The sequence below is a fragment of the Crotalus tigris genome, unplaced genomic scaffold, assembly GCF_016545835.1.
Source record: "Crotalus tigris isolate CLP2741 ecotype Arizona unplaced genomic scaffold, ASM1654583v1 scf7180000021050.780039, whole genome shotgun sequence".
Taxonomy (NCBI): domain Eukaryota; kingdom Metazoa; phylum Chordata; class Lepidosauria; order Squamata; family Viperidae; genus Crotalus; species Crotalus tigris.
Genome location: NW_024098328.1, coordinates 633,421 through 656,133, shown reverse-complemented (window position 1 = coordinate 656,133; position 22,713 = coordinate 633,421). Strand labels below are relative to the sequence as shown.

General features: G+C 40.2%; 1 protein-coding gene across 5 annotated transcripts in view; it reads left to right on the top strand.

Annotated features, from left to right (window-relative positions):
• UBA6 (ubiquitin like modifier activating enzyme 6) overlaps positions 1-22,713 on the top strand; it is a 177,696-nt gene that overhangs the window by 78,029 nt on the left and 76,954 nt on the right. For all 5 annotated transcript variants that reach the window (XM_039369355.1, XM_039369353.1, XM_039369356.1 and 2 more), the window contains 4 exons: positions 207-330; positions 8,109-8,212; positions 12,570-12,632; positions 14,755-14,831. In XM_039369355.1, the coding sequence (XP_039225289.1) occupies positions 207-330; positions 8,109-8,212; positions 12,570-12,632; positions 14,755-14,831 (368 nt within the window). The remainder of the gene's footprint in view (positions 1-206; positions 331-8,108; positions 8,213-12,569; positions 12,633-14,754; positions 14,832-22,713) is intronic.

The following is a 22,713-nucleotide window of genomic DNA, read 5'->3' as shown; positions in this document are numbered from 1 at the left end:
AGATAATATTTTTATTTTAGATGTGGAAACTAGTTAGATATCTCTTTCAGCCTTACATTTGGAGGTTAAAAAAATCCCAATTAAAATTACCAAGAAAATTGCATATCCATGTATTTATCAAGAATCAAATCAAGAATAAGAATTGTTGTGTTTGAATATTTACTACAATCTTACTTTTCCTTGCTATTTGGTGGGTTCCAATTTAGGCAACTTGTGGTATCGTCACCTGCCTTGATAATAATCCTCATAAACTTGAAACTGGACAGTTTGTAAGTTTCCGGGAAATTAATGGAATGTCAGCATTAAATGGATCCACCCATCAGATAACTGGTAAGCCAAACTTTTTTTCAAACTGTGTGGCAATAGCAAAAACATATCATTATAAATTAAGTTTATAGCAAATAAGATTTATATCCAAAATGTCTGTTCTGGGGGAATTTTGAAGTAGGGGGACAATAAACTGTTATCGTGGGAAAAATGGTTAATGTTAATTCTTACACAAACATTATAGATGTTTGGTCATTCTATCTTCCTAAAGATTCCTGAATATATTTTATGAATTTTTCATCAATTGTATAATTTATTAATAAAGATTCATAATAACTATAAAATACATACTACGTGGTTTTGGATAGACAGCACAACCAAAATATCTCAGTCCACTTGTTTCAATATCTGACTTTATTTTAATGTGTTAGATTTATGCCATGCCACACCCAGCATTAGAACTAACAAAAAATAATTTACTGGAACAACTTTGATCAGCATCAGTTGGAACATTTCAAGTATTTATCTTGGAGAATATGAAATCCTGAGATATTTTTGACAGGACTGCTTTCAATAAATATGTCATGTCCTCTGCACAATAACAGACATAGACACTAAACTACCCCTACCCTAGGTAGATGAGAAAAGAATGACCTTTGAACAATTTAAGTGGAGGAGAGCGGGTGAATTCCTTAAAAGGAGAAATAATATTTCCTGTCAAATGCAAACCTTCAAGTACAGTACATATTCCAAACTGATCACTGGAGCAGAATTCTGATGGACCACTTCAAATTCTTCAATTTAAAGTGGATTTTTAAAAAACCAGAGAGCTTCTACCCTGTCAAAACCAATGGGAAAGAAACTCAAAATGACAGGAACTTCTTAGATAAAATTATTCTTAAAATCACAAACAATTCCAACAAAGAAAAATGAACTGAATATTGCAGATGAAACAATCTTAAGCAATAGTGAAGATCTTAAAATCAAGTAAAACACGTGAAGAAGAGAAAAGCCAGAGTTTTTTGAGACAATAGCATCTATAGGGCACTGCTGACTATAGGAGGCTGCATTCATCTCCATTTAAAGGCTATTGAGCCAGCACTGTCCGAAAATGTTTCCATTCTGATGTGGCTAGCATGACATCTTGGAGCCCTATTATCTTCCCACTGAAGTGGTACCTGTTTATCTATTTGCATGCTTTTGAACTGCTAAGTTGGCAGGAGTTGAAGTGAGAACAGGAGCTCACCTTGTCATGTGGCACTTGGGTCTCGAACCTGGATTGTCAGTTTTCCGGCTAACAAGCCTGGTGTCTTAACCACTGAGCCACAATGCCACCCCAAATATAAGTACATCGATGATATCCAATCTGTCAACTTTCAGCAGGTCAAGGAAGGATATCCAGGTTCTGTCCTAGTTTCTGGAGGTTGTACACATTTGGATGTGGAGGAACTGTTTCTGATTCAATCTTATCAAGACCTAGATCTGGGGATACTCTACCTTTAATTTTGGACAAGATTGCATTTCCCTATTTAAGAGTGATATACAGTTTGAGGCTCTTTATGGATTTATAGTTCAATGAACAAGTGGCAACTATGTCTAGGAAGGCTTTTGCACAGCTTGAGCTGGTGTGTGAGTTGCACTGGTTAACAATATGTGTTTGGGTGCAATTCAAGGTGTTGATTATGACCTATAAAGCTCTATATGGAAAAACCTCATTATCTCACTAGATCTCTACAGAAATGCATAAAACCAAGGATGAAAATATTCTAGAATCCATATGGTTCAATATAAAAGGAAAAAAGAAGAACATTGCTATAAGCATATACTACAGGCTACCCAATCAAGCAGAAGAAATAGATTAATTCTTTGCTAATTAATTAACAAAATGTATGTAGGAAACACCACGGTATTAATGGGAGACTTTAACTACCCTGATATCAACTGGGAGGCAAACTCTGCAGCAAGTGGAGATCGAACAGATTCCTAAACAACTTAACCTAGCTGACAACTTTGTCATCCAAAAGATAGACGAGGAAACTAGAGGAAATGCTACACTAGACGCAATTCTTACTAATAGAGAAGAAGTGATAGAGGGAGTTGAAATTGCTGGAATGTTGGGCGAGAGTGACTACACCATACTTGAATTCAATATAATGCAAATACAAGCAATAGAATATAACCCAAGCAGTGTCTTAAACTGTAAAAGAGATGATTTTTAACAAACTCAGAAAGAGCTAAGAAAAATTCCATGGATGAAAATCCCAAAGAGGAAAACAAGAAGTATGGGAAACTGAAAAATATGACCATAAAAGCCCAATCCAGCACAATACCACGAAAAAAGAAAAACAAGAAATCCAAAAAGAAACCAGCATGGTTGCACAAAGATTCTTCTGATAAACTGAAAGACAAAAAGGACAAGTACAAAAAAAATTGGAAAAAGGAACACATAACTAAGGCAGAGTATTAGCAAGTAACCTGAATTTGCAAAGATGAAATCAGGAAAGCAAAGGCTTAGAATGAATAAAGACTTGCAACAAAAGTCAAACATAATAAAAAAAAAGTTTCTTTCAACATATAAATAACAAGAAAAAGGTCAAGGAAACAGTTGGTCCACTAAAGACAGAAGATGGCAAGGAAGTAAGAGACAGAGAAAAAGCAGAACTGCTTAATTCATTTTTTTGCATTAGTCTTCACGCAAAAAGAAACTATAGCCAACCTACCAAAAGCATAACTGTAAATGACGAACTAGAAATAAAAATTATAAAAAGCAAGAAATTGGTAAGAGAATACCTCTTTGATCTTGATGAATATAAATCACCAGGACATGATGGATTTCATCCCAGAATTCTAAAGGAGCTGGCAGATGTTATCTCTGAACCATTATAACATATCTTTAAAAAATCCTGAGCACCGGGGAACTACCTGAGGATTGGAAAAGAGCTGATGTGGTTCCCATCTTCAAAAAAGGGGGAAAAAGTAGACCGAGGAAACTAGCTCAATCAGCCTAACATCAGTACCTGGGAAGATATCAGGAAAGATAATAAAATACCAGATCTGTGAACATCTAGATACAAAGTTATAACTAGAAGCCAGCACAGATTTGTTAAAAACAGTTAATACCACATCAATGTTATTTCATTCTTTGATAAAGTGACTAAAGCAGAAAATTGCTATGGACACAGTATATTTAGATACTTAGATTTCAGTAAGGCATTCAACCAAGTAGACCATAACCTACTTCTTGGTAAGTTAGAAAAATGTGGAATAGACAGTATCACTATCATATGGATAGTGGCAAACCATACTCAACAAGTAGTCTTTAATGGTACTATATCTACATGGAGGTAAGTAAACAGTGGGGTATGACAAGGTTCCCTCTTAGGCCTAGTACTTTTCAATATCTACATAAATGAGGGAATAGAAGAGAAATTCATCAAATTTGCAGATGATACTAAGCTGGCAGGAATAACCAACCCCCCAGAAGAAAAGCTCAGGATCCAAAAAGATCTTGACAGATTTGAACAATGGGCCCTATCCAACAAAATGAAATTTAGTGTAGAGAAAAGCAAGGTTTACACTTAGGGAGGAAAAACCAAAAGTACAAGTAAGATTAGGCAAAACCTGGCTCAAACACAGTAACTGTGAGAGGGATCTTGGAATCCTAGTGCAAGATCACTTAAACATGAGCCAGCAGTGGGTGGCAGCAGCCAAAAAAAGCTAATACAATCCTTGGTTCTATAAACACAGGCATGAAATTAAAATTGTGTGAAATATTAGTACCACTTTATAAATCCTTATTAAGACCATACCTGGAATACTGCATCTGGTTTTGGTCACCACATTACAAAAAAGATGTTGAGACTTTGGAAAAAGTGCAAAGAAGAGCAGCTAAGATGATTAAATGCCCGGAGACAAAAACATGAAGAACGGTTGCAGGAATTGGGTATGACTAGTCTAGAGAAAAGAAGGACTAGGGGTGACACGATAGCAGTATTCCAATATTTGAGGGGCTGCCACAAATAAGGGGGTCATCTTATTTTCCAAAAGACCAGAAGACAAGATAAGAAACAATGGATGGAAACTAATCAACGAGAGAAGCAACCTGGAATTAAGGAGAAACTTCCTAAAGTGAGAACAATTAACTAGTGGCACAGCTTACCTTCAGAAGTTGTAGGTGCTTCATCACTGGAGGTTTTAGAAAAGACTGGACAGCCACCTGCCTGAAATGATATAGAGTCTCCGGTTTGAGCAGAGGGTTAGACTAGAAGACCTCCAAAGTCCTTTCCAGCTGTATTCTGATTGATTAATTGATCTGAGGAACCACCTATCTCTCTTGGTGTCTTCCAATGTAGTATGAGCCAACAAGGTTGGTATGCTCCAGTATATAAGGAGCAAAATGGAAAAGGCCAGCGTATAGCACAATTCAATATGTGGCTAAAGGAGTGGTGTAAAGGGGAAGGCTTTGGATATATTAGTCACGATGTCTGTAGCTGGTCCAAGGAAAAAATGTACAAAAGGGATGGTTTGCATCCATCAAAGAAAGGGACTGAGTTACTCAACTATAAATTCACAGATTTTCTGGAGGAATATTTAAAGTAAACAGCGAAGACAGTGAATTAATTGATACAGAACATCACTGTCCCCAGCAATCTAAAAATTATAGGGCTGTCAGTGCATGTAACATAGATCTGTGTGTGGACAAGAATATCAATCTTGCTGTCAAGCAAAATCAAGCTTCTAATAGCGAGTGCCACATAAAGTGCATTAACCAAATAGGTGGTAAGACAGTAAGGGAACTCAGGCACCACACAGGTTACGTAGAAAGTAAACACAGGGTCAGTCATAAAGGACTCAAATGTCTATACAACAATGCACAGAGTATGAACAGCAAACAGGATGAACTAGAAATTCAGATTAATAAGGGCAAATATGATATTGTTGCCATTACGGAAACATGGTGGGATGAAACCCACAAATGGAGCACACAGCTAGAGGGATTTAAATTATTTAAAAGAAACAGACCAAATAAAAGAGGAGGTGGAGTTGCTCTCTATATAAGAAATAATTACATCTCTACAGAAATAAAGCACAACAATGATGAAAACTGTCTTGAATGCATTTGGGTCAATATAAAAGGGGGGAAAATGACATTGCCATAGGCATATACTACAGGCCACCCAACCAAACAGAGGAAATAGATGAACTTTTTGCTAGTGAGCTAACTAGGATATGTAGGAAGCACATCACAATAGTAACGGGGGACTTTAACTACCCTGACATCAACTGGGAGACAAACTCTGCACCAAGTGGAAGATCAAACAGATTCCTTGCAAACCTAGCAAACAACTTTGTCTCCCAAAAAGTAGAGGAGGGAACTAGGGGATTAGCCATTTTGGATTTAATTCTCACTAACAGAGATGAAATGATAGAAGGTGATGAAGCCAAGGAACATTGGGAGGAAGTGATCATGCAATATTGGAATTTAACATTATGGAAGCACAAGTAATAGAACACAGTCAAACTAGAGTCTTGGACTTTAAGAGAACTAATTTCAATAAAGTTAGAAAGTGCTTGGGAAGGATTCCATGGATGAGAATCCTCAAGGGGAAAACAATTCAAAAAGCTTGGGAAATTTTGAAAAGTGAGATAATAAAAGCCCAGTCTAGCACAATACCAACAAAGAGGAAAAATAACAGCTCTCAAAAGAAACCAGCATGGCTGCAAATAGCCCGAGCCTGCAAAGATGAAGTGAGGAAAACTAACGCTCAAAATGAACTAAGGCTTGTGACCAAAGTCAAAAATAACAAAAAAAAAAAGTTTCTTTCAACATGTAAAAAACAAGAAAAAAGTGAAGGAAATGATTGGTCCATTAGTGGGTGAAAGTGGCAAGAAGGTGACAAGCAACAGGGAGAAAGCAGAATTATTTAACTTGTTTTTTGCATCTGTCTTTGCACAAAGGGAAAAAATAGACCAACTTACCAAAAATAGTGGAATAAAAAACAGAATAGAAACACAAGTTAAGATAGGCAAGAAAATGATAAGTGAGCACCTGTCCAGCCTAGACGAGTTCAAATCTACGAGTCCATCTACATGGAGGGAAGTGTGTAGTGGGGTGCCCCAGGGCTCTGTTCTGGGCTCAGTGCTCTTCAACCTCTTCATCAACAATTTGGACGAGGGGATAGATGGGGAAATCATCAAATTTGCAGATGACACCAAGCTGGCAGGAATAGCCAACACTCCAGAAGACAGGCTTAAGATACAGGAGGATCTGGACAGACTTGAACACTGGGCGCTATCTAACAAAATGAAATTCAATGGTGAAAAAAGTAAGGTTCTACATTTAGGCAAGAAAAACCAAATGTACAGGTATCGTATAGGGGGTACCTTGCTCAATAGTAGTAACTGTGAGAGGGACCTCGGAGTCCTAGTGGACAATCACCTAAATATGAGCCAGCAGTGTGCTGCAGCTGCCAAAAAGGCCAACACAGTGCTAGCCTGCATTAACAGAGGGATAGAATCAAGATCACGTGAAGTATTAATACCACTTTACAATGCCTTGGTAAGGCCACACTTAGAATACTGCATCCAGTTTTGGTCACCTTGATGTAAAAAAGATGTTGAGACTTTAGAAAGAGTACAGAGAAGAACAACGAAGATGTTTAGGGGACTGGAGGCTAAAGCATATAAGGAATGGCTATTGGAATGGGGTATGTCTAGTTTAATGAAGAGAAGGACGAGGGGGGACATAATACCAGTGTTCCAACATCTCAAAGGCTGCCACAAAGAAGAGGGAGTCAAGCTATTTTCCAAGGTGCCTGAAGGCAGGACAAGAAGCAACGGATGGAAACTAATCAAGGAGAGAAGCAACCTAGAATTAAGGAGAAATTTCCTGACAGTTAGAATAATTAACAACCTGCCTCCAGAGGTGGTGAATGCTGCAACACTGGAAGTTTTTAAGAAGAGACTGGACGGCAATTGTCTGAAATGGTATAGGGTTTCCTGCCTGAGCGGGGGGTTGGACCAGATGACCTCCAAGGTCTCTTCCAACTTTATTATTATTATTATTATTATTATTATTATTATTATTATTATTATTATTATTATTATTATTATTATTATCCTTTCAACTAAGGGTTATTTTTTTGAACCCAGGAAGCATGCCTTCTCTATTGTGATAGCTGCTCTCTGGAATGACATTCCTCCTGATATTCATATAACGTCCACTTTTAGCCTTCCAGAGAGCCTGAAAATTCTGGCTATTTTCACTTTGCTAAACTATCAAAATTATTTTGAAATTATTTTTTGTGTTACAATCCCAACCAATTTTATTTATGAATTTGATAGACATATCTTTCTCCTTTTCATCCAAGAAGTTTGTTAGTGGCCAATAGTTAAATATTAAGCATGAACAGGCCAGTTTTGTCAGGAATTCTATGCCCCAAACATTTCAAGCCACTTTAGATTTATAGGATTAATTTTCAGAAAAATCACCAACTAACTTAGAAGAACATAGTCGGTGGATGGTTTTTCTGAATGTTCATTCCCAAACCTGTGAGTTCTGCATATTACTATTAAATACTTTTTCATTCTTATATTATTCTGATTATTATATAGTTCTTTTTTCATAGAATAGAATTTCATTACTTTGTTCCATTTTTATATAATTGTATATGATAATTAGCTTACTATTGTATGAACTGAGTTACTTTTCTTGTAAAACAATAAAAGTCAAACTGAATTTGTAGAACCATATAAAACAAACATTTTCAGGTTTCATTTTATTTAAGATTAGCAGATAAGGAAGGTAAAATTTGCCCCCAACTGTTTTCTCTCTCTTTCAGTTATATCACCTTATTCCTTCAGCATTGGGAATACTACAGATATGGAACCTTATTTACATGGTGGCATAGCTGTCCAAGTAAAGATATCTAAAGTATTTCATTTTGTAAGTGTCTCTAAAGATAACTATAAACAGTATGTGTATATATTCTTCTAGATTTTATTGACCTGAATGTGATAAATGAATATATGGGGAATAATCAAAAAGAATGAGAAATCTTAATGCAGGTAGGCAAATAAGGCTTAGCAAACATTATTAAATCCTGGTTGGATAAAATTCTTGAGTGAAATGCGAATATTGAAGTGTATAACTTATTTAAAAGAAACTGGCTATATGAAAAGGGAAGAGGAATGTGTTGTTAATGAAAGAAATAAACACATATGCAGAAAACCAGAAATACCTGCTTGATACAAATTTGAATCCATACTTGGTAAATATTCAAAGAAGAAACTATATATATTATAGAGATAAAAGTTTGGTTTTATAACATCCATAACAGGTTCTTTAGCATTAAAAAAACAGGTTCCAAATGCTTCCTGTAGCAACTGAGGATCTTTCTAATCTTTATTAGGGCTTTTATACAAGGGAGTGAGATTTGCTGCCTTTTGGTATGTAGCAGTTTGCCCTAAATGTCTTGATCAGGATTTTATTGTTTGTCTGCCTGTTCTGTTTCTAATTATTGGTCCTTTTAAATCTATTTTCCTTCTGCTTTAAGTTGTTCTATTTTTATGCCTTTTGGTCAGAAATATAATTGTTACATATTTTTATTAGTTTTATTAGAGAATCAGTTGTTCTGAATTTTTCTGATCTAAAAGTTTCAGTTGTATCTAAATGATATGCAGGTAGTCCTTGCTCACTGACTGCCTCATTAGTAACTGAAGTTATGACAATGCTTAAAAAAACAACTTTGCAACTAGTCCTTACATTTTTAATACATTCTGTATTCACATGATCGCCACTCATGTACTTCACAGCCAGGGTGCATTTTCAACTATGGTAGCATCCCTCATTCATGTGATCACCTTTTGTGGGTTTTGCAACTGGCTTTTGAGAAACAGTTAATAGAAAAAGCAGAAATAAAACTATAAGTCACAATAACATTTTTTTTCTTTAACAACCACATTTAATTTAATGATTGGAAGGAAAGTAAGATCATAAGCCCATGATGGCCGTGTAATTTTCTGCTTAGGCACGGCAAGACTTAGCAATCAAATTTTCAGTCCCAGTTGTGGTTAGTAAGCAAAGAGTGATTCACTGAATAAACAATACACTGAACTAGTTAAACATGTTTTAATCTAGCATTGTAACAAAAGAACCTTTATTTGTGCAATGGAATGGAATGGAACGGAACAGAACAGAATTCTTTATTGGCCAAGTGTAATTGGACACACAAGGAATTTGTCTCTGGTGAATAAGTTCTCAGTGTACATGCAAACAACAAGTGATAAATCATGATCATAATCATAAAATGAAATCATCAGAAATCATAAGATACAACACTCAGTCATAGGATATTTAAAAAAAGCAATCAGCATAAATCATAAGATACTAAGAACAAAATTACAGTCATAAGATGCTAAAGGAATAGGTAATAGGAAAGATGAGAAGGTTAATTGCAATACAACCCTATTACAAGGTTTGACATCCTAAGGCAGACAGTGTTATGGGAATTAGTTGTTTAGCAGAGTGATGGCATGAGGGCAAAAAACTGTCACGTCTAGTTGTTTTGGCGTGCAATGCCCTATAGTGTCGTCTTGAGTGAAGGTTGAAACAGTTTATTTATAGGATATGAGGAGACTGTAGATATTTTCTCTTTCTGCTTCCTGCAGTATACAGGTCCTCAAAGGAAGGAAGGCTGATTGCAATTGTTTTTTCTGCAGTCCTAACTATCCATTGAAGTCTGTGTCTGTCCTGCTTGGTTGCTGGTGCCAAACCAGATAATTGTTGAGGTACAAATGACAGACTCAATAATTCCTCTGTAGAACTGTAGTAATAGCTCCTTGGGTAATCTGAGCTTTCTGAATTGGTGCAGGAAGAGCATTTTTTATTGTGCTTTTTTGATGACGTTTTTTATGTTAGGTGTCCATTTCAAATCCTGAGATATTATAGAACCTAGAAACTTGAAGGTTTTCACTGTTGATACTCTGTTGTCTAGTATTATAAGAGATAGTAGAATAGGAGGGCTTCTCCTAAAACCTACTATCATCTCTACAGTTTTGAGTGTGTTCAGTTCAAGATTGTTCTGGCTGCACCACAAGGCCAGGTTTCAATTTTCCATCTATGCAGATTCATCTTTGTCTTGAATGAGACTAATGACTGTTGTATCATCCACAAACTTCAGTATTTTAACAAATGCACTTGTTGATATAGAGAGAAAAGAGAAATGGAGAGACCACACAGCCCTGGGGGGCATCTGTGCTATTTGTACAGCTATCTGATGTGATTTTGCCTAGCTTCACCTGCTGCTTCCTAACAGTTAGAAAGCTTATGATCCATCTACAGTGTGACCAGGCACAGCGAGCTGAGTCAGTTTAGTGAGAAGAATATCTGGAACGATGGTATTGAATGCTGAGTTGAAGTGTACAAAAAGAGTTCTTACATAGGTCTTTGGAGATTAAAGATGTTGTAAGATGTAGTGCAATGCAGATTAATAGCATCACCTGCCAATCTATTTGTTCAGTAGGCAAATTGCAAAGGGTCTAACAGCAGATCCATGATTGTTTTTCAAGTGGGCCAGCACTAACCTTTCAAGTGTTTTTATAACTATAGATGTCACAACAACCTGTCTATGGTCATTCAGCTCCTTGATGGACGGTTTCATAGGCACTGGGATGATAATAGAGGGTTTGAAGCAAGAAGGAACATAACATATCTCTAGTGATTTATTGAAGATGCAGGTAAAGATGGGGGCCAGTTGGTCAGCACAGATTTTCAAGCAAGAAGGAGTTAGCCTGTCTGGGCCTGGTGCTTTTCTAGGTTTTTATCTGTGAAATAGACAAAAAGAACAAAAAAGACAAAAAGAAGAGAACATTAATTAATTAAATATTGCAAATCTTCAAGAAAAAAAATTAATCATAAAATGATATCAGATAATAAATAGAAAAAGTGTTTTTGGAAAAATTGAGAAGCAAATTTAGCAGAAAATGTTTTCATCAGTTTGCTAGGCATTTGATAACTTTCTGTCACTAAACAATCAGAATAAGCAAATGCCATAAAGTGGAGTGTCAAAGTCATAAATATATGGTATTGAGCCCTCCACAAAATAACAGAAAAGTTATAAGTGGGGCAGTGCTCAGAGATTTTGGATCTGGAAATACAGATTTCCTTGGAGAAATCTGTTTTGGGAATGACAAAGATGTTTGACACTGGAAATTTTACAGTATAGGAGAGGGGTTATCTTAGGTTATCTGTTCATAGCTAAAATCTAGAAGTCATTATAAAATCTGGAAGTCAGTGTTAGCTTAGAAAGCATTAATGTTGAAGCATGTCAATTACCAGAAATAAGCTTACATTCTACATGATTACATGGTTCAGTTAAATCTTAAATTAATGAATACACATTGTTAAATCCATTAATAAACCATTGATAAACCCAGTGAACATTTAATATTATTTTAGCTTATTTTAATTTGTAATAGATATGTCCAATGAAATATGTTCACTTCAACAGTTGATATAAAGACAAATTACAAATTAAAGGAAAAGTGTCTAAGAAATTAGGAAGAATAGGATCCAATGAGAATCTGATGATACATATCAAAGATAAATAAGTTGTTTAGCTAGAAAATATTAGGGTGATATTTTAAAAAAATATATGGAGCCTTTACTTTTAATCTATTGTGTATACCTATCCCATATGGTTAGGTTGAAAAAAGTAATTGAGTAAACCATAGGTAAATTAACAAGGACAGCAACAGTCCTCTTATACAAATACTCAGCTCTCCCATCTTAATATCCTAAAATAGCCCCCCCCCCCAATCTTTTGAGTGCCAGAGATTGGTTCCATGGAATATGGTTTTTCTGCGGACTGGGAACATGGTTTCGTGTGCTGCCTGGATCCTGCATGTGCATGGACGGGGCTTTGCTCACTTGAGAATACCAGTTCCTGGGGGGGGGGACCCCTGCCCTAAAATAATTTTGGTGCTTGGAGGTAGGAGCAGGAGTACAGTACTTATTAACTGATATAAAGATTATGTTCATTGTGATTTCCTAACAACTCTACTTTGTTGCTAATGATTTTTCTTTGGAGAATGGTAGGGTTTTATCCTCTTGAAACTGTTTATTTAAAATATTTTTATTTGTTCCACTATCTTTGGGATCACATTCCATTTTTTGTTTCTGCTATTGTACAGTGCTAAAAATAATGTATGGTTTTGAAAAATATGGACAATCTTAATTCAATTTGCCTGTGATTATTTCTTTGTTTTGAAAATTATATATAGATTCCTTTTTTTCCTCCTAGGAACCACTGGAGAAACAGTTGTCTAATCCAACCTATCTTGTTGCTGACTTCAGCAAACCTGAGGTTAGTTTATTTGGAATATTTAAAGATAATTGAGCTTAAAATCAATTTATTGAGATAAATACACATGAATTAGATTAATGTTATTTAGATGCTGTTTTTTAAAAATAGTTCTTAAAATAGTGCAAAATCAATATAAATCAATGTAAATATATAATATTTTTAAAATATTTAAATTCAGCGAAACATTCAACATTACGATGACACAAACCAAATTTAATGCAAATCACAAAGGCAGAACAAAATGAACCGTCTAATAAATAACAATTGAAGATAAATTAATTCTAATTCATTTCAAGTACCATAGCAGTGTAGAATAAATAAATTCACAAATATTTGACTTTATTCCCTGATTCTCTCTCTCTCTCTTTACACACACAAACACACACACACACACACACACACACACACACACACACACTGGAACATTTCTTGGTTTGGTAAATTTGCTAAATTTATATAATGATACATCTCACATATGTGATTCTGGGCAGCAAGCAAAGTTAGAAAAAGAATATAACACATTATAAACAAATATAAAACACAAAGCATTTAAAACATTAAAAGCGATAAAACTATTAAGACCATAAAGTATAAATTTGCACAGTCACAATATAGTCACTGTATAGATTCCATATCCTTTATTGGATCCCTATACCAGATGGTAAAACCATGTTTGCAGGCTTTATATAAATATTAATATTTAATATTAGTCATCCACTTACAGGCACATATGTGTACATATGATAATGATAATGGGGTTGAATATGTGATTGTGGAGCTTGTAGATTAGGATGGTCTAGATCTGGCATGTCAAACTGCTGCCCCATTGGCCGGATGGGTCACACTGAAACCATTGCCGGGAATGGGGGAAAAAATCACAATATATTGCACGATGTCACGTGACGTTGCGAGTTTGACATGTGTGGTCTAGATTCTAGAGTGTTGTTAATTTGAGATGGAGGAAACTTATTACACCTAATAGCTAAAGTTGTGATTTTCAGTGGCAACAAGATTTGGAAAAGTACAAAGTCATTGTGACAGTGTTCAGGAAGATTGAAGGGGCAAAGTTCTCAGGTGGCTTAGTGGAAGGTGGCAGCTGACTGGATTCATGAGCTCGGGGCTGGTGCCCTTGGCTGAAGTGCTGGACACCAATAAAGGTATTAAATGAGCCAAATTTGCAGAACTAAGGAGCCTTAAAATCTATAACGCTCAGTTTTGCCAGAGTTGAGCCAAGCCTGTTCTCCCCATCCAGTCTCACACAGCTTCCAGGCATTGGACACATTTGGTTGTTCTAGGGCAAAAATCTAGATCTTGGTGTCATCAACCTACTGATGCTACTGCATCAGCATAAGACCTTTGTAGCTTCTGAGGTTATACTTGCTCCATGGAATAACATTCCCTCCCACCAGTGATCTAGGTGGCTCTGACCCTGCTAGCCTTTTATAAGGCTCTGAACATCTGGTTGTTTCTCCAATCTTTGGGGGCAAGCAGTTAGCTAAGAGGGTTATTGTTGCTTTAGGGCATTATGAGTTTATACAGTTATGATAGCTTTAAATATTGTATACTGTTCAGATTTACTGCTGTCAGATGGGAGACCCTATAAATTTTATGTATATGTGTACACACAACACATCCATACATAGAAAAAACAATGTTATGTATATTAATGCCAGAATACTGCTTGCTGACTTGACTATTCTCTTAAGTCATTAATTATATTTAAAAATAAATAAAAGAAAAAGAAAAAATGTGTTTGTAAAATTATTTTAGTCTCTTACAGAAATTTGCAAAAAAATTAGATATTTGGAAAAGAAACTCAAGTTGGATATTATTGTAAATTAAATTGAACAAAAACAAATTAGTTTTGGTGCATGTTTTAGAAATAAATAGGATTTATTAGGATTAGTGTCCCATTTTGTCAGATTTGTTAACATTCAAATTGCCAATATGTATTTTGCTTAGTGAGCTTTAAATTGTGAAAGCTTATGTCATAATAAATCAATTAAACTTTAGTGCCATGAGATTTGTTACTGTTTTTGTTGTATAACAACATAATGTAGTTATCTTTTGGAAAACTGTGTTTCCTTGACCTCATACTGTACATAATTTGTTCTTTTTATAGGCACCCCTACAGATTCATATTGCTATGCTTGCTTTGAATGAATTCCAGGAGAATTTTGCTCGCATGCCAAACATTGGGTAAATACATAAATATTATAATTAAGTGGGTATACATTTTATTAGATTTATATTGATTTATTTCTCATTTGATTAAGTTAAATTGCAATTTTATGATACTTAACTTTTAAAAAGTCTTATTTATTACAATGGAGCTGAAGCGGTTTAATTGTAGATAAAATAAGATAAATAATCATTATTGTCACTTTGAACACACTGGCACACATTAAAAATGAAAAATGAAATTCTTTGAAAAGAATGTCTCTCTCTCTCTGTGTATGTGTATATATATATAATGTATGCACCACACACACACACACACACACACACACACACACAGTAAAAACAAATAAATATGAACACCAGGATAATATCAAACTAGTATTTGTTTAATAAAAATGCTTAGCTTTCATTGGCCAGCATTGCCGACATCATCAGAGCATAGAAACAAGTCAGTGGGAGTTTCCTTTTATAACACTGGCCAGTTTTGCGCACGGCTCTCGGCCCATCTGATGTCTCTAATTGTTTCCTTCTTGAAAGGCACGTACTCGCTGTTCCCTTGATGGTTTTTAAAGCCTCAATTCTCTTATCCACTTTCTTTTCTCCAATCTCCTCCCTTGTGCACCCCCCGCTGTCTGTCATTACACCACCAATTTCTAGGGCTGCTGTTCCCCCCCTCTCCTTTTGCCCATTGCTTTCTTCGTATGCATCCCAACCTCCAGATTTGTTGTTCCTTCCTCCCCCTCTTTTTTGGTCGTTTCCCTCACCTGCCCACAGCTATCTGCTGTAATATTAATGATTTTAGGGTCGCTACTCCCCCCTCCTCCTTTTTCCCAACCGTTGATTCGTTCATGTGTTTCCAATCACACCATTGTGTTACACACTAATTCCCTCTCCTCGTTTCTACCCCAAAGCACAACCGTTCTTTCCCTGGAGGGCTATTGGCAGGATATGTATCCAATGAAGTCTTCTTGCTTTTTCACTCTGCTGCTCCTGCGCGTGCATGAGTGTTTCCGAGATGGTCCATCAAATGGGTCTGTATGTTTGTCCAGGAAGGCTCTGACATGCCCGTTCCTGTCTCCACTCTTCTATTGGAGGACATTGCCCCTCTCAGAGGATGTCCCAAGGCATGTTGAGAGCCTCCTTCCCGTCATTCACTCCGATCTTCCATTGTCCGTGATCCTCGCGCTTGCATCACCAAACTCTCTGCAAGATGCGCATTGAATTCTACTCCACCCTTAATTGGCTCTCTTGCTCTTCTTGCTCGTGTACAGACTCCCAAAGGGGGGTCCCTTGTTTTTTCTATCGCTGTGTCCCTCTGGTCCTGTAACGGGTTAATGAGTTGCTTTCGTTGGGAATCCTGGCGTTGTTTTTCCCACGTTCTCAGCGTTTGGTGTGCTGGGCAGAGTTCTATATGGCAGTTTATAGAGTTCTCATCAGAAAGCCAAGCCTCTTTGAGTAGGCGGCCTCCCTTGGTGGTATCTCCAGACAAAACCTGTGCATTAAGCAAGATCAAATATGTGGCCAAAATTGGTCATGTGGGTCCACACCTGCGAATGTTGCTCGTGTCTTTTAACAGCCAGCGCATGTTCATGCACCCTGGTCTTTAACCTCTTAGACGTCTCCCCAACGTAGTTACAGGAACAGTCCTTGCATTGGATCTTATACACCACCGAAGATCTTTCTTCGTTGGGGAGGGGGTCTTTTGGATGCATGATTTTGGCGCATAATGTCTGGTCCAGTTTATGGGCCACTTTGACATTAAAAGGAGGTAACAATCTAGCTGTTTCCTCTGACACATTGCCAATATATGGCAGGGGGATACGTACGGGTTGAGTTGTTGCTTTGTCAGTTTGTGGATCTTCCCGAGGTCTGGGTGGTCTACTGCAATGCCTAACAAATTCAACTGGGTAACCATTATACTTACAGACCCGGAAGAGGAGGTTTTCGCCCTGGCTGTATTACAGTGTGAGCCTATGTGTTTGAATAATGTCCTGACGCAACTTACTTTATGGGCCACTGGGTGGTTACTTTTATAGTGGAGGATTCTATTGGTGTGAGTTGGTTTTCGGTATACTCTGGTGTGCAAGGTCCCATCCAGTTGTCGACTAACCAGTACATCCAGGAAAACCAAGGAACCTTGATTCTCCTCCTTTGTTGTAAAACCAATATCTGGGTATACCGAATTCAGTGTGTCCATAAAGTTAACCCTGTCGCGTCTCTTAATGACAACAAATGTGTCATCTACATATCTGGCCCAAAACTTAGGTTGGTATTTAGTCATTACTATGGCCTCCAGCTGTTGTAGCACCACTTCCGCTATTATACTCAAAATAGGAGATCCCATTGGTGTCCCTTTGACCTGTTCGTATATGGTTCCTTGAAAGATAAAGTATGTTTTTAGGCATAGCATTGTCAATTTTATCAAATCCTCGGTATGAAGGGAGTCTTGATGCTGTCCTTTTCCCTCTTCATTCAGGCGATCTCTCAGCACCGTGATCGCCAGGTCTTGTGGGATGGAGGTGAAGAGTGAGGTGATATCAAATTACATCATCACTTCATCATCCTCCACTCTTAGGGATCCAATTCTTTCAAGAAACTCCTCTGCTGATCTTACTGTGGTCGCGTTATTGTCCACTTAGTGGCTGATCCGACCATTCAGCCATTTGGCTAACTCTGAGGTTGGTGTACTTTTAAATGAGATGATGGGGCGGAAGGGGACTCCTTTTTTGTGGACCTTTGGTAGGCCGTAAAACCTAGCCATGGCTGAGTCTCCTGGGCGTATCCTCCTTAAGGTGTCTTCGTCCACATTTAAAATTGTTAAGGAATTTATTGATGCAATTCTTAAGTGTGGTCATGGGGTCTTTGTTGATGACTTTATATGCTATCGTGTCTTTAAGCAACATCAAGATTTTATCTGTATATTGTGTTCTATCCATAACTACCGTTGCTCTCCCCTTATCTGCCGGTAGGGTAATGATAGTACTGTCCTTCCTTAGCGTCCCTCTGTTCTCTGGACAGTATTTAACAACGCTTATGGTTTATCAATAGCCCCGTGACCCATTGTTTGATGGAATTTCTGACGTCCCCCACCTCGATCCATTGTATGGCAGGTTCCAATGCCGCTCCAAAATCCGAAGCCCACGCATCCGCCAAGTTATGTCCCGTGTTCCATTTGAGCAGAGTAATCTGTTGTCGGGTCAACGCTTTGGAAGATAGGTTTATTAGTATGGTTAAATCCATCCAGCATCCGTAAGATGTCTGTTTTTCGTTGAAGTGTCATAGTCATCTGTTGGCCCGCCCTTCTGGTGGCTTGATGGATGTGGCAGCCCAGTGCCCAAAAGTGTTGGTGTGTTATGTCATATTGCAGCACTCTCGATATTCTCGGACCCATGTCTTCAGCACATCTATCGGTCTATGTTGGTCACTAATCAAAGCATGAACGGTGCGATGCTGAAATTGATGGACAGCCAGCTGACATTCCATGGAGTCGATCATGGGTCTCCTCAGCAATTTAGGAGTGAGGTCCTCTTGAATGCAGCCATGCAGGAACTCTTACTTACAATAGTTGATAGATATCTGTCGTGCCAATTTCTCCAGCACTGGAGATGGATAATCCACGCAGTGGGTTGAGACTGTATTCCTGGCCAATCAGATCAGTCAGCCAAAGTTGCCACGCCCCGTCTTGGACCATGATCCTCCAGTCTTGACTGATCTCGCCATGAAGACACATCTAGAACTTTTGGCTCCTGGGCAGGTATAGTTCCTTTCCATTAGGGGGGATTTTTTTCTAGTAGCTGAAATTGCTTAGTTTAAAAGTTAATTAGAGATAATTTAATTCAATTTAATTGACCACTCAAAAATTTCCTTGCTAAATTGTAAAACTCAGGAAGTCAGATTCCTACAGGGGAAACCTCCCCCACTTAAAAGGGGGAAATCCCTAACTCCCCTCCCTAAACAACCCCAGCCACCTTCCAACAGCCGGCAGCCACCTTAAACAAACGGGGGGAGGCTCGGGCAACCCCTCGCGTTTAAAACAAACAAACAAAAAAAAAAGACAGAAAGGCAAGCAGTTAGCGAGGGAAGCGGAGGACAAAGGGGACGCATGCTGGGAGGGAGATTGATTAAGGGAAACAGCTGGCGTGCGAAGGAGCAGTCTTTTCACTCCAGGCTGCTCAGGATTTTTTAAACGAGGCGCCATTGTCTGCACAGCTGGAAGCACGCGCAGCTCTTTGTTACAACCGCACGTGGCATAGGCAGCCTTGTTAACACATGCGCAGTAGTTTCCTGGCAGCGGCGGCCATATTTTTTGTCCAAACAGGGGAGTTAAAGTTCCTTAAGGAAGCTAGGTTCAGCCGCTGGAGTGAATAATAGGCAAGCAGTACTGGGGTACTAAAGCATCTATTAGTCATTCAGAGACATTCAAATCAGACACATAGCTACTGATGCCAGGACTTGGTGTCTTCTACCTAAAGTAAATAAGAACCTTTCATAACTAACTGTGTTTAGTTGCCTTTGGCTCCTTCCAGACTTCGGGTCCCCCATTAGTGGCCCGTACGCCTCTGGATTTAGTGGTGGGTTCCAGGCATCCCCAGTCGCGTGCCTGTCCTTACCCACCATAGTCAAGCCGGGTTCCAGGCATTCCCATTAGCGTGCCTGTTCTTATCCGTGCACAGTGACTAACTCTGACAATTTGGCAGAGTCTGCTCCTGAGTTCCAGACGCCCCCAGTAGTGCGCCTGTCCTTACTCAAAGTTGGAGCTCTCCTACTACCTGGGTCCCCCCTATCGCGGCCCAGCGTTAGTGGAGAATGGAGGAAGCAATCATTCCCTCCACTGGAGCCCCGCCTTCATCCTCTGGAGCACCTGCTTCAGAGGATTCGGAATCCTCTGCAGCCCCTAGAAAGGCTGCAAGGAAGTCATCAAAGAAGGCTGACAAACAGGCAATCAGAAGACACCAAGCCCTAGAAAAAGAGTTCGACAGAGCCCAGAAAAGGGCCAGAATTGAAAATAGGCAGAATGGGGGAATAGGTTCTGATCTACCGCTGGGTCTCCCTTCATCCCCACGGGCCATTTGGTCATTAGGGAGCTCATCACAGTCCCAAACAGAGGGTGGGATAGGCGAATTCTCATCGCTCTCCCGATCCCCCTCCCCACGGAGGTTACAGGAAACCCCGAGGACCATGCTAACCACAGCACCTGCAGGGTCGCAGGCAATGGTCACTCCTCCTGCATTGACGGGGGATCTGCTAGCTACCCTAATAGCACAGGCAGTGGACCGTGCATTTGAGGCCAGGGCTCAAACTTCAAAAGCCAAGTCTCTAGGACTTAGAACGAGGCATCGGGAGGAAACGGAGGACCATCAGGACCTCTCCTCCGTCTCAGACTCGTCGGTCTCTGAGGAAGCTTACCTGGACCAGCCAGGTACGTCACAAGGGATTCAAATGTCTGAGGAGGAGGAGGACACCTCACCTCAAGGGCCGTCCTTCAGCGGCCTGTTTAACCCTTCTCTTTTTGTTACTATTCTGCGCAAGGCTGAGGCCACAGCCCATCTGGGGCATGGGACACCAGCGGAGCCTGTCACAGTTGACACGGAGGCTGAGCCGACGTTCGCCGAAAAGGTAACCACTCAACACCGCATACCATGCCCGACCATGTTCCTAAACACAATAAGGAAACAGTGGGCAGCGCCAACCTCCCTACCGCTTCCTAGCAATGCGGAGAGGAAGCTATTTAACGTAGCAAGGGAGCTAGAGGGAACATTGGAGGTGCCGGTGGTGGACGAACCCATAGGTCCCCTGATATCGGACACGGCCATATCAGGAAATTTTGCTGAGGCTCTTAAAGCCGAGGACCGAAAGAGTGAGTCCAACTACAGGAGAACGCACCAGGCAATAGCTTGGGCTACCAGGGCGTCTACCTCCGCGTCCTTTTTCACCAGAGCCACACTTTGTTGGCTCCGTGAGCTACAGGGCCGGGTTCCCATGGAAGATATACGCACTCATCAGGAACTCAGCAAAATGGTAGCGGCCACGGAATATGCGTCGGACGCAACACTGTTAGCGACCAAGTTTCCAGCCAAGGCAATGGCGGCAAACAACACGAGCAGGCGCATCCTCTGGCTAAAGAACTGGCAGGCGGATACCAAATCCAAGTGGAAATTGGCTTCGGCTCCGTACCAAGGGGCAAAGCTGTTTGGTGAGGCACTAACGCCATACCTGACAGAGAACAAGGACAAGCGCAAGGTCCTTAAACACATGCTTAAAAGGCAGGACAAGAGACCCGGCTCCTGGGGAAGGAAACAATCCTTTCGTACGGAAGCCAGGGTCAACTACTTTCAAAATTCCCAACCCTTCCAAGCTAGACAGGATAGGGAAAGACAGGGGGACAGACAGAACACAAGACATAGGCAAACACAGGGAAGACGGCCCTTTCGGGGGAACAACCGCCCCTTCCGCCGTACCAGATGACTCCCGCCCAGACCTTCCCATAGGGGGCAGACTAGCAGGGTTTGCTCCCCAGTGGGAAGAGACCACCACGGACGTATGGGTCAGGAACACCATACGTCATGGTCTATATCTAGAATTTCTCTCAAAGCCCCCGAACCGCTTCCGCCCGTGCCCCTGTCCCACAAACCCAACAAAGAGAAGGCTCATGAACGAGGCCGTTCAGCACCTTCTAAACATACGGGCCGTAGAGCCGGTGCCTATGAACCAGAGAGACCAGGGGTTTTATTCTATCCTCTTCGTGGTCCCAAAACCCTCGGGGGGTTGGAGAGCCGTTTTGGATTTGAAAAGGCTAAATTTCTACATAAAATACCGCAAATTCAAAATGCAGACACTACGCTCCATCCTTGGAAGCGTAAGGAAAGGGGATTTTCTGGCATCGATCGACCTCACGGAGGCATACTTGCACATCCCTATCTCTCTGGCTCACCGCCGCTTTCTACGGTTTGCCTACAGGGGGCACCATTTTCAATACAGGGCACTTCCATTCGGCCTGTCATCAGCGCCCAGGGTGTTCACCAAGATTCTGGCGGTTCTGGCAGCACAACTAAGAAACGTACCAGTCAGAGTCCAGTGCTACCTGGACGATATTCTAATCCAGTCATCGTCCGCCCAGCAGTCTCGGGCGGACCTAAAGTTAGTGATAAAAATGCTGCAGGACCACGGCTTCTCGGTGAACTTTCCAAAGAGCCATCTAACCCCAACTACGAGAATACTCCACCTGGGAGCGGTCATAGACACAAAGGAATGCAAGGTGTACCTATCACAGGAACGCCTCAGCAGCATAAAGAAAGCCGTAAAACAGGTAAGCCGCGGTCAGTCAGTGACGCTGGTCTGCCTCTCCCAGCTGCTAGGGAAGATGATATCGACCATAGCAATAGTTCCTTGGGCAAGGCTGCACTCAAGAGAACTGCAATGGTTCATGCTCCCGTTTCAGAGACAACAAATCAGTGCATCCCGGAAGAGGGTAGGCATACCTCTGAGAGTACGACACTCCCTCAGGTGGTGGCTATCTCCAGCTCTCCTCAGGGGGTCCCCCTTCAGGGAACCAGACAGAGTAGTAGTCACAACAGATGCGAGCTTATTCGGCTGGGGAGGCCACTTGGGGACCAAGTGGACACAGGGCCGCTGGTCAGCGGTGGATCTCCGACACAACATAAACTGGCTCGAGCTGCGGGCTATTCACCTAGCGTTAAGGCATTTTCACAGCAGCATAAAAGGCAGGCACGTACTGGTCCTGACGGACAACGTGACAGCCAAGGCCCACATAAACCGTCAGGGGGGCACACACTCTCGCTCGCTCTCGGCGGAGGCCCTCCTACTGGGGGCCTGGGCGGAACAAAATCTGGCCTCCATAAAGGCCGACCACATATCGGGGGAGGCAAACATCCAAGCAGAT